Source organism: Nesoenas mayeri (assembly GCF_963082525.1).
Source record: "Nesoenas mayeri genome assembly, chromosome: 2".
Taxonomy (NCBI): Eukaryota; Metazoa; Chordata; class Aves; order Columbiformes; family Columbidae; genus Nesoenas; species Nesoenas mayeri.
The window spans coordinates 101,611,312-101,623,748 of NC_137543.1; the positions used below are offsets into that span (position 1 = coordinate 101,611,312).

A 12,437-nucleotide genomic window follows, 5' to 3' on the forward strand; every position below is an offset into this window, starting at 1 on the left:
TCCAGGGACGAGCCTCAGCCTGGGCAATCTGGAAATGGGGTATTGAGAAGCTTGTCAGGCAGCAGGACAATTTGGTACCATCGAACCTGTGGCTTTACTTAAATAGTTCATCATGTATTGCGTTCTTGTTGCAGGACTAAGAGATGTTCCTATTATTGTGGCCTTTTACATTTACGCTTTATAGACAGCGAATACGAATACAGTTCTTTTGTGCATTATTTCAGCTTTTACTTTGCTTCATCTGAAAGCTTCTTACCAGTCTTCTTTTCCTATCTGCATTGGACAGTGATTTTCTTTTTTCCCACTTCCCCACCATTTTTATGTTTAAAGAAGAAAACCTTATTTGTCAGATGACAATATACTGGTCACATTTATTTATCACAACAGGAATCCAGGTAGGAAGGACCACAGAATAGCCAGAATTTGAGTTACATCCATTTCTTTCTCTTTCAATCTCAATTATGGTCTTCATTTTGACGTCTTCTAAAGGCTATATATGCAGTGGCACATGGTGCAGGAAAAGAGTTTGGCTTTCCAAAAGTTTGCAGGCTGATACCAGTCCATGGTTGTGATGGCTGCCCCTCCGCCCCCTTCCTCCCAAGCATTTCTAGGTTCTTGCTTTTAACAGGAAAGCTGTCTTTCTCAAAATGAGAGATGTGAATGAATAGATGAAATGTTTTAGTTAGTGATAAGTCCCTGGCTCTCAACCTTGCTGGTCTAATTTTTCTCCAGCCGGCACCTCTCTGCTGCAGGTTGTCTCCCAGAACTGAGACTGAGCCGTCCATGGCCGTTTGTGTTACAGCGTGTAGTGCTGTGGTCCCTTTCCTCATCATTCTCTTCCTCCTCCTCCTGTCAGCATTTCCCAAGCTCCTTGCAGGACCCTGGCTCAATTTGGTGCTGGGAATGCAGCAACCCCTTTGGGTCTGGCCAAGCTGCCCAGAGGTAAGCATTCACTGCCTTTCGGAGCTGGAATAGAGATGTTTAACATTGGGCAAATAATTCAGAGCCTTCCCACGTATTTAAAAAAAGCCTTTTATGTTCTCCCAGTGAAGTGCCAAATAGCTCGTGTTCATCAGGGAGGCCGGCTGTGGGCTTTTGCATTGGGGAAACGATTTTTTTGCCAAAGACTTCAAGGGCAATAATAGGACAGTTTGACCAAACAGGCTTTTATCTTTCTGTTGCAGTGAGTGGCCTGTGGGCACTTTGCTGCAGACCATCAGGAGGCTCCCAGTGTGCCTGTGTGCTAACACAAACAAGAAGGGTGATACATACAAAAGGGAGTCCCACTATATTGTGTATTTAACATTTATTTCCACTGTTTTGGTCTTGCATAAAATATGTTTCCTGGTTCACAATGTGTTTCCATGTGATCTCATTAACTCGTGCTCTAGGGCAGTTGGAAGTTACTGTTGAAATGTGCTTTTAAGTTATTTTACCAATCAGATACACTGACTGTGCTTCCTTCCACCAAAAATACCTCTCATTTTATGTATATGAAAGTGCTGGACAACTGAGCATGCATGTCATCAGGATCACAGCCTACGCAACAGAAACTATGTTAATTTAAATATTTAAAAAAAAAAAAATTGTTAAGAATTTGTCACAACAGAGATGGATTTTTTTCCTGTTATTTTACACATCTGTTCTATTTCAAACATGAGGGCTACAGGGGTGGGTTCCAATAAATGGCACAGGCTCCAAAATCTACACGGTCATAATGATTTTGAGATAACCAGATTTGATTACCTCCTCTGTCTCTTCCTGAATGTATGGTATGATTTTCATCAAAAGCAAGCGCGACTTGGAAAATAACTGATGCCTTTCCCTCCCTCTCCTGCATTCCCATCTCTTTAGGGGCAGGAGGGAGCAGGGTCAGGCAGATGCTTGGCCAGGTGCTGTCTCCTTTCCTGGGGTTTTATAGCGGGCATCAGTCTAAAAGGGAAACTGCTTTTTTTGCATAGTTTCTAAAACTGACAGTGTTTTTCATTTATCGTATTTAAAGCCCAATCTACATTAGGCTTTTCAAGTCCCGGAGCAAAGGAATATTAAGAATATATAATAAGAGTATAATAATACCTGCCTTAATAGAAACACTGTCTTTCTGTGCCTCGTTCTTCTCTTGGTTGCTTAAGTTGCTTAGGACAGTGATCTCGGGGGCTCAACCCTGTCTGCAGGCTGTGGGCTCTTTGGAGCAGACTTGGGCTCACACATCCTCCTTCAGGGCCGTGAATCTGTGGCTGTATCCCTGTGTGGGCTCTACATGTGGTGGGCACAGTCCAACTCTGCAGCTGAGGCTGGAGCTGCACGGGGTAACTCAGTCTGCTGGAAGTTTGCCTGCCGTGCTTCGCTGGCAGCCCAGGGCCTCCCGCCAAGTCTTTGGGTGTAGAAGATAGCTAGAGAGCAAGCAGAGATTTTCAGGGGAAGCTTTGGAACAAACCCTGAGGTAGCGATGGATGTTGCACCTTTTCTAGAGCAAAGTGGGTTACCTCAATGTACCGAACCGCCTCCAAAACTTACTGGAGGTGAATCATTATGTGGAGAGCCCAGAGATGGTCTTTGTGAAATTCTGCTGTAGCTCCAAGGCCTCTTTTTATTTCAGTATTTAAGCCTTGTGCTGTTTCACTCAAAAGCAATAAGTTTCCATCTGTAGTCCCTCTTTTATAGTTAGTGTAGCAACTAGTTTAAAAAGAAGCTCTATACCAGGCTGTTATGGTGTGAGCAGGTGATGCTCTCTGTTTCTCAAGCCCTTGCCGTCTGAATTATGTTCCTTTCTGGGACATTTTTCCTACGCTCCTGAGTGCTGTGTAATTCAGAATCTCTCACGGGCAAAAATGCCAAAGCCAGAATGGAAGCGCAGGACTGGATTTCTGCCCTCAGGTTTGCAGACAGTGTTAGTGACTATTTCTGAAACTGAAATCCCATTTTCGTTTTTTACCCGCTCATTAGCAGGTCCCATATCATCCTATATTACAACAAAAACTATAGGCACTCATGAAAGTGATGGATTTCTGACTATCTTGCACATTTTTTATGACTTCTTCTTTAGCCACTGTATTTGCCTAAACACAACCTGGAATTTCCTAGACATGATTTCTTACTCATTGAAAAGTAATGCATTGTAGTCATTTCAAGTGTCATTAGTTTAATCCAGGTGTGTTGGTCTGTAACACTTGAGTTTTTGTTAAACGTAGTGTTTTTTGGGAGGAAGGTGAAGAGAAATGGTTGGGCTTGTTGGTCAGGCTTGTGGCATGTATGAGGTCTACCACACCAAAAGGAGCTTCCAGGAATAGACACCTAGTTCCAGGTGGTTTGAAAATGTCCCTACTGTATTTTCTTGTACAGTTTATGTTTTCTTAATTATTGAAAGCCACTTTTTTTTTTTTTTTTTCTTCCCAGCAGTCTCTTATTCAGCCTCAAAAATATACATGTGTGTTCTTGACCTTACAGACATGGGGACATGTAGTTTTACATATGGAGGCTGTGGTTTGCACCCAGAGAACATATGGTTTGTTACCAGTTACCCATTGTAAAAGCACATTTGGTTTTAGTCTGCACCAACAGGCTTGTTTATTTTTTGTGGATTTTTTGGATTCCACTTTTGTGCCTGTGACGGTATTAAACGGTATTTTTCAGGCCTCAAGCCATATGATTTTCCTGAAGACTGTGATTTTGAGATGTTGCTTTTTTTCTTTTTTTCCTCTCTTTCTTTCTTTCTTTTGTTTTGTGGACCTTTCAGATGCTCTTGATATGTTGTTTTGGATTATTTATTTTTTTCTTAATAGATATTTTGGTCCAGATCATGAGATAGAGGATAGCCTTACTTGGGAGAAGTTGAGTTTCTTAAGAAATTGGGGTTTTCTGAAGGTAGAAAAGGGCACCAGCTATCTTAAGATGAGGTAGTCACTGGTGCAGCAGCATTGAATTTGCTGACCTGTGTGTTAATGGCAAACTGCATGTTTATGGCGAGCGAGAGGAAGTTCCTCAGACAAAGTAAAGGCAGAGCTGTCTGGGCAAGACCCAGTGAAATGGGGACTTGGGCCATGTGTCGGTGACCATCTCCTAGGACTTGATAGTGTTAATTGGAGGAGGGGTGGGGTGAGTAGACAGGTAAGAGCCTGTGATGCCTCTAACCTTTTTTTCTCTCCTGCTGTGTTCTTGCTGGATGGGGATTTTTTGATGCTTCGACAAGTTTGGTTTGCCACCATGTAGCGGTGGCTTTTGGTTATGTTAGGTTGCTGTACCATATGGCTAAGGACTGCTTGGAAGCCTGTCTCAGTAAACTGATTTTTGTTTGTTTGATTGATTTAATCCTCCCCACGCTTTCTCCTGACTGTTTTTCAGTTCATTCAAATGTCTCTGTGAACATCTTATTATTTCCCTTCTTTCACCAGCTCATTTTAGCACAGTGTGATTTTAAATTCAGAAGGAGCAGAGATGTGATGCCAGCCACTTGTTATCTCTGTTCGCGCAGTAATTGTTTCTTGGTCTTTCTCTAAGCCAACAAATACAAAATTTCCTGTGCAAATGGATCTCTGAATGAAATTGCAGGATGGTAGTGTTAAGTATTATCTGGCAGTATGACGACAACTTGCATTTTCAGACTTAAGCATGAGGAATTCCAGTGCACTGCATGTACTCCATGGAGCAGCTACTTGCTCTGCATGCCAGCAAAATTCAGCCAAGTCTGGGGTGGGATGCAGCATCTATTTTCACAGCCAGATTGCTCAATTGTCAGACAGGAAATTAAAAAAATTTAAAAAAAAAAAAGAAAAAAAAAAAGAAAAATCTACCCATGTTAACTCAGAGGTGAAATATAAAGCAGGTATATTTTTCTGACCACAATCAAGTTGGTGGACACGTGGGCATCATTGTTGTTTTCATACTGTTCCAAAATCCACAGAAGGATATTTAACATGCATCTGCCTGCGTGAGACACCAGCAATAAATAATAAATCGTAACTATATTTTCATTTGGTGGACAGTTGAAGCAGGGGCAAGCTATCAGCCTGGTAAAAGTTTCAGCAGCCCTGTAGTTTCTCTACTTTGTTTTTGTTTCTAAAGGAACACTCCCTGTTAGAAAAAATAAGTTCAGTGCAGGGCACCCTGTCTCAGCCACGCTCCTTCCAAGTCACTTGCTTGACTTTGGCCACTGACACACACTTTTCCAGAGAGGGGTTCGTGCCGCCATCAGGCAGCTGTCTGGGGTAGGTGACTCCTTGCTGTGGTACTTGGCCAAGGAGTAGGGTCAGTCCCCATGCGACACTGGCAGTTGTTCTGACATCTTTGGCACAGGAGCCTAGTTAAGGACAAAAAAGTTTGCAAATTTTTTTTTTTTTTTTCAAATGGGCTTGGACATCTAGCAACTTTGAAAGTGTAATGGTAAGTTAATTCCCAAATGCATAGCGATCATGTGAAAATGGGGCTTAAACACCTTCGCAAAGTTAATAGAAGTTTTTGGCTTTGTTTCTTCCCTGTCTATATTCCAGCGTGCTCCTTAGTATCTTTTTTTTTCTTTTTGTAACTTGATAAATCTTTCTGCTAAAGGCAGAAGTCAGCCAGACTGGATAATCTGTTTTTGATTTAATCATATTTTGTATCTGGTGTATGCAAAATAAATCACTATTCATCTGTTTTGTAATCTGATTTATGTAGGACAGAGTTACATAGAGCGAGTTTTCTACAGCCTAATGCCAGGTTTTGTGAACCTGCCTTGAAACAACCATCCCTCATTACAGCATTTAGGAGGACTACAGTTAGATTTATTCTGGTGTAGAAAGGAATGGGACAAGTTTTCAGGTGGTGGAAAATTCAGTCTGAGGGAAATATACCAACGTATATTTGATAGGAAGACTGCGTGAAAGCCTTTTATTTCTCTTCTCCCTGCCGCCCAGGAGGGGCTCTTCTCCCCTTCATGTAATGCTGGCTAGATGAAAGTGGTTTGGACCTTTTCAATTTGATAAGGTTTATTTGCAGCAACCAGATTAGATTTTACCACTACACCATTTGCTTGGTGATTTTTTCCTTTAACCACGTTTAGCCACAGGAAATGATGAAGTGGATGATGAAGATAACCTAGCATAGGAAATAGCTCTGACAGCCCCAGCCCGTGACACTGTTAAATGCACCACTCTGCTTCCTTTATCAGGAAAACTGCCATTAACTGTCAATTTATAATTGGGCAGGTGGTATTTTGGAATTTTGATGATAGATTGTAGGCTAACAGCAAATTGTGGTTTTGTTTTAAGGCTTTGTTTGAGAACATGAATTTTACAAATTAATTATACTGACGTTTTCAGCTGCTGATTTGAAAGAGGGTTTTGTGGAATTTTATTTATTTTTTAATTTTTTTTTTAAATAAGACATAATTAGTTATAGAACTGTTACTTTCTTCCATGGATCTTAAAAAAATCCCTCTTCACTTGAGGGCTATGTGCTGTTGGCCAGAGATGTCCTTTTTAATTAAGTGATAAAAATTTCTAATCTCATAGATGTGTCCTCAAAAAGAAAAAAAAAAAAAGTTCTATCAAGTGAGAATCTACTTAAAACCAGAAACATCTGTATAAAAATGTGTGTTCGTCATCACCAGGAGAGACACATCTGTTTTGCTCATCTTTTTGTCATTTATCATTGGTCAAATGTAGTTTATCCAGAACATTTTTTTTTTTTTTTGAGACTTTTTCAGACTGAAGTATGTGTACCTAAAGTGCTAGGCAAAGAATAGTGGTGATATATAATGGTGAATTGCCTGGGTGGATCACTGGGATAGTAAGATGGAGTATTCAGTCTCCAGCTGAATATGTGCTTGTAATACACACATCCAGCGTGGAAGCTCTTCTGCATCCTTTCTCTCCCAGTCAGCACATTTCAGCTGTGATTCAGGCTGCTCGGACTCTCCTTGCAGCAGCCTGTAGCAGCCAGGTGGGGAACTGGTAAATCCCCAGTGGGCAGCCTCCTTGCAGACGGGGTGAGAGATAATTAGTCCTTCAGCTTCCTTGTCTGCACCCTGTGGCAGGATGAGCCCTCTCACCATGGCAGGTAGTCCCAGCCTGTGGCAACAAGAAAAGGGTTGAGGACTGTGATTTTCTGCTTGCTGGTCACCTTCTCTGGGCTTATGGGAGAGATAATAAAGTTTGGTTTAAGAGGACAGAGTAGTGTGTTGCAGCTGTGCCATTTAACTAGTTGTAAAGGCTTTTGAAGGACATCTGGTGAGGAGAATTCACCAAAGGAGAGAATATATGCTACATGTAAGATTAGTGTTTTCGTCATGAAGCTTTTTGCTTTGTTTTTAAGATCAATACTTTTGTCTCAGGCCTAACAATGTTTCAACAGTACTTGTTTGGTTTTTGTTTGTTTGTTTTTTTGTCCCGAAGCATCAACTTGTCATTTCTTACAGTTGAGCTCTCCTTACTCTTTTCAAGTGTGGTTTTACACTGGAAGTGGGTTTCTAAGAATGAGACTTCCCCACCATCGCATGCTGTTGGGACTGCTTGCTTGTGTGGTGGTAATGAGTCCTTAATATTGTAGTTAATTGCAGAGTCACTAGAGGGCTGGCAGAGGGAGCTGGATTTTCCTTTGGGTTTGTGCGTCATCCTTAGTAGAATTTGTCAGCAAGTTCTGACTTCAGAGCTTGTTCCCTTGCAGTGCATGAACCAGAAGGAGATTGGCTTCACTTTGAGACTCTCTGAAGTGTTTTGTCTTGGCAAGGAAGCTGGGAAGTATTTTTTTCTTTTTTTTTCTTTCTTCTTTCCACCCCCTGTAAACTGAGCAGATTTGTTGAAATCTATTAGATTCATTCGATGCAGAACTTCTACAGAGTTGGTTCGGAGTTCACTTTCACAGGAGAAGTCCTCTTCCTTAAATTCCTCTGCATCTTTCTGTCTACCTTTCTCCTTTTGGTTCAATGATCAAAACATTAAGATATTTGTAAGTTGTGTCTTAACGTTTTTCCATTTTGTTTACAAATGGGATAGCATCTGGACCATCAGATGTGCTCGACTGATAAATCTTCATAAAATAGCCATTACCTTCTAAATTACTTATGTCATGGCATTATCCATATTGATGAAATTTTAAATGTAAAATGGTGAAGGATGAACTGTGAAACACAGTCTCTAAAGTAATAGTGCTGGGTATTTGTGGTTTATGATAGTATACTTGATGTTAATTTTTAATACATTTTCCTTTCCATTATAGCCCATCCCTGCCTGCCCTTGATTGGCAGCTGCCATCTCACTCAGGACCTTATGAACTGCGGATTGAAGTGCAGCCGAAATCCCACCACCGAGCTCATTACGAGACAGAAGGCAGTCGAGGGGCTGTGAAGGCATCTGTGGGGGGCCACCCTATTGTGCAGGTACCAAAGTGTGTAATGAGTGGCACAGGTTGTTTATCTTGGCGCTCTGTGGTCAGTACCCTTCTGCAAAATTGAAATGTGGTTGGAGATTTTTCGTGTCCTCAAAGGTTTCTGTGCACAAGTGCATCTTACGGTGCGTTTTAAAAGGGATGGACCAAGCTTTTATTAAAAACAAGGCAAGAGCACCCACTCGCTCTTAGCAATGTGAATATGGCACAAGCAGATTGCTCCTCTGTCCATATACAGCTCAGTAAGTGTTCTGCTGGCAAGTGGTCACCAGTCTGTGCATTCAGATTCCAGACATGCAGTTTATACTCAAATCAGCTGGGGACGTGCCCTGGTACACTTAGGCCTTAGCTTGTGGATGGATTAATCAGAGCTGTGAACACATGTTGGAGGACAGAGCTGTAGCAGTAATGTGGAAGCATGTCACTGGTTTGGATGTTGCAGTGACTGCTGAGTGGAGTGAGGCTTTTGGAGTTTCTTCTGTTTAGTTCCTTAAACCCCTCTATCTGCTCTGGAAAGCATCTGAGTTCTGAATCTAGTTTCATGAATTCTACTGAACTCTTCAGTTACTGCATATAAAGCATTTAATTTAATAACACTGTAAAGTGACCCTTAATTCATTTATATGACTAGTCTCATTCATTTTTAAAGGACTTTTCTTGGGAGTGGGAAGAACAAGATTTAGTTGTTTAAAACAAAAAAAAGAAAAAGCCATGGGAGGGAGCCAACTGTGCCTGTCCCTCCTCAGCTGCTTCTTCGCTCACCCAGAAGTTAAAATCACAGTGCCTTCCACTGGGACTGTGACCCCGAGTGCAGGTTGTATCCCTGCCCAGGTGCTGTGGGACCCACGGGTGTCAGGCACTGTCTGTGGGAGGGAGGCTCACGCTGCCGGGTTTGTGCCACAGCTCTGCCCGTGGGAGCAGCGGCTTGTCGAAAGGCTGGGTGGCTCCTCACGAGGTTACAGACCATACCTGCAGGGCTGGTGTGCATTTATTTGATGTAAAGCCCTGTTAGCAAACACATCATTTGAAGGAACATGCAAGTTTGAGATAACATCAGGCAGGGAAGGCCACTGTGGATTTTGTGTGCTACTGTGGCAGCTGAAAAAAGAGAGGGGAGTTGTCAGCAGCAAACACAGTTCACTCTTGAGCTCTGCCAAAACTCATCAGTGACATGGGATTACGGGAGTCATCTGCTGAAAGGTTTTAGCAGAACATTTGTGAATTATATTAAAGAGGGGTTTGCGGCAGACACACCTAATGACAATTAATACCTACTCTATGGCTTGATGCAAGGAAATGTAAATGAGGAGGCATCAATTCACAGCAGCCAGCCTGGTGTTTAAAGTTTTCTACGTGCTTTTTGGAAAGACTGAATGTGATGCCAACATTTAATTGGACTAAATGTGTCCAGACATTTCCCCTCTCATCCCCTGTCCCGGTCTGTGGAGAGTGAGCGTGCTGCTTCCAAACAAAACAAGTGTCAGAAAGAGGAGAGGAAACTGTGGAAGGGCATGAAGGGAGAGGGGAGGAAGCAGCCAGTCCGTGCTCTGTCAATTTGCTCTACCAGTTTGATAAAGATTAATGTATTTTTCAGTTCTTTTATTACAACCTGAACATCCTTTTCTCCAAAAAGAACTGAAACATAAAGAGGGCCAGGAAGAACCTCTCCATGCCAACATTGCCATCCCAGCTAGAGTTATCTGTTTAATACTTAAAAGCTTCAGACTGAATCCAGAGTTGGGTTGATGGATGAGAAGTACTTCCAAAAAAGAAAGTACTTTGAAATACTTTTAATAGAGAAACAGTAAGTACTTACAAATACATAAGTACTTAAAAAAAACGTACTTCTAAGTAAATGAAGGGAGGAGGAAATCTAGGGGATAACTTCTGATAATCTGGCGACTGAAAAAAGCTGTGAAATGCATCTCTGAATGAATGTATTTCCAGATATTATAGGTGTTTTGGTCAGGTTTGATTCAGTCCACTGTGTTACACAGAGAGGACCCAGTCTTCAATGTTCACAGTCAGGTGTAAACTCAAACAGTGCCTGAATGCCTTCAGGTGTGAGATTTTGGATCAAGTTTTTTCCTTTATTTTTTCCCAGTGTTTTTGTTTGTGTTGACCCAGTGAAACCCATCATAAAATGTCTCTGAGGTCTTGCACTGCCTTATGCATTATTTTTTTCCCCCCGTGGGCAGTCAGGTCTTCTTGTGTTGCTGTTTTGAGGGAGCTTGATTAAATTCTGCTTTTGTTAAAGCTCTTCACCTTCAAGAGGAGAATGTGGAAGAAGTTTCTTCCTCCTTTCTCCATTTCAAACCTCCTCTCACTAGCATCCTGCGTCCTAAAACAGGAAGTTTTCTCACACTAATACTTCCACATATGTGTAGGGCATGCTAAGGCAGAGGAAAAAAGAATCCACTGCTCATGGCACAGTTCCCCAGCAGAATTGTCAGGAGGTTGCTTTTTCTGCAGCTGGAGTGTGTTTATCATTTTTTTTTCCAGGCAATGTTAGCTCCCTTGCAGCTGCTCCATCTCTTTGTGTAAGAGGTGGAAGGGTCCAATAATCGAAGTTTCCAAGGCAAGCGTGCGGGACAAGGAGAGTGGTGGTGTAGACGGGATGGAATCTCTTGTGGGTGTGACATGAAGTCCAGGGTTGGAGACCAACTTTTTCTTTGGCTCTAGCAGTTCTTCCAGGGTGGTGACTTTTCTCTTGCCCCAACCTGGTGATGAAAGGCACCACTTGTTCCTTATCCTCCATCATCTGTGTGGGGCTTGCTCACTGGAGACTCCTGCGGCCTGTCTTCCAGCCATATGCCATGCCAGCAGGATTTCTTATGGATTTCCTTCTGTGGGATGGCTGCACCTTCCCTTCTCTGCTTAGGAATTATACAGTTTTGAGGTCTTCAATTTGCCCGTGAGTGCTAATGAGCCTGGTAACGCAATATTCCTCTATCTCATGTTTCGCCTTTGCCTGTTTGGGTGTGTGGCTGCCGTGGGAGCCCCAAGCTATCGCTGTTCTCAATTGCTAAACGTTTTGAGAGCAGGATAAGCTGGCGCACCTAGTGAGCTAAAAATGCTGCAGAAGATTGGCAGGCGAGCGGTGCCGGGAGTGGTGCTGGTGAGCTCACAGCTGGCACTGGCTTTTGCCCCTTGGCTCAGGGAAGCGTTTTGTGAGTTGTCGTTGCCTTTGGTGATTTCAGACAGAAGTGCTCCCTTCTCTGAGTCAGAATGGGGCCGGTGCCCCAGCTGGCGTCAGGTGTTAGGAAGCTGCACGTCGTGCCAGTTGTGGGTGAAGCCTGGGACCACTTTGGGAAGCAGAATCACGCCTTTTAGTATCCTGCTGGCACTTCCATTTTTCTAGGAGTTCATGACTAGGGTGAGGATTTCCCTGAATGGAGCAAGATGAAGTGAATGGGGACTTCAGGAAACCCATGGAGTTAGACAGCTACAGCCATATTTTAAGTGAGGTGAATTTGCTTCAAAGGGTTTACATCCAGAACATCGTAAATATGCCCTCCACTTGGACATACCTCCCTTTCTTAATTTTAAAGGTGGTGGTGAGGAGTTGAACAAGGTGGGGGTTACATTCCAGCCAGCGATGGCTCTGTTTCAGCTGCAGGTAAGCAATCTGGCAGATAAAAGGGGAGGGATGGCACCAGATTATAAATATACAGTCTATAGATATTCTAATTAGTAACTCATCTTTGGAATAAGTCAAGTACTTTAGCTGCCTGAGATGGAATTTTTACAAGCAGGGTGGGGTGTATCTGTGAGATAAAATCCAAATACTCAAGAATGTTTAATTAAAGGGTATGATTTACTCCCATAAAAGACTGGACTAAAGGGTGAAAGAAAATATTCAAATGCACAGAACAGTGTAGTAAGCACTTTCAAAAGTCATGATTATTATTAGTTTTTTTGACACAAAATATGCCAAGAATATTTTTCAAGATCACTCTTGACGTGAGGGAGATAAATTGGTTAGAAAAAGGGAAGAAAATAAATTGTGGGGTTTTTCCATTTTTATCTAGGTAATCAGTACTAGCCAAATTTTTTTTTTTTTCCTTTTGGAAAAA

The 12,437-nt window shown here is 42.3% G+C and overlaps 1 protein-coding gene across 2 annotated transcripts in view; it reads left to right on the forward strand.

The window, feature by feature from the left end:
* The window catches only part of NFATC1 (nuclear factor of activated T cells 1), a gene marked incomplete at both ends in the record, with an annotated part of 112,838 nt that overhangs the window by 10,909 nt on the left and 89,492 nt on the right, over positions 1-12,437 (forward strand). For both annotated transcript variants that reach the window (XM_080339112.1, XM_080339113.1), the window contains one exon: positions 8,194-8,353. In XM_080339112.1, the coding sequence (XP_080195238.1) occupies positions 8,194-8,353 (160 nt within the window). The remainder of the gene's footprint in view (positions 1-8,193; positions 8,354-12,437) is intronic.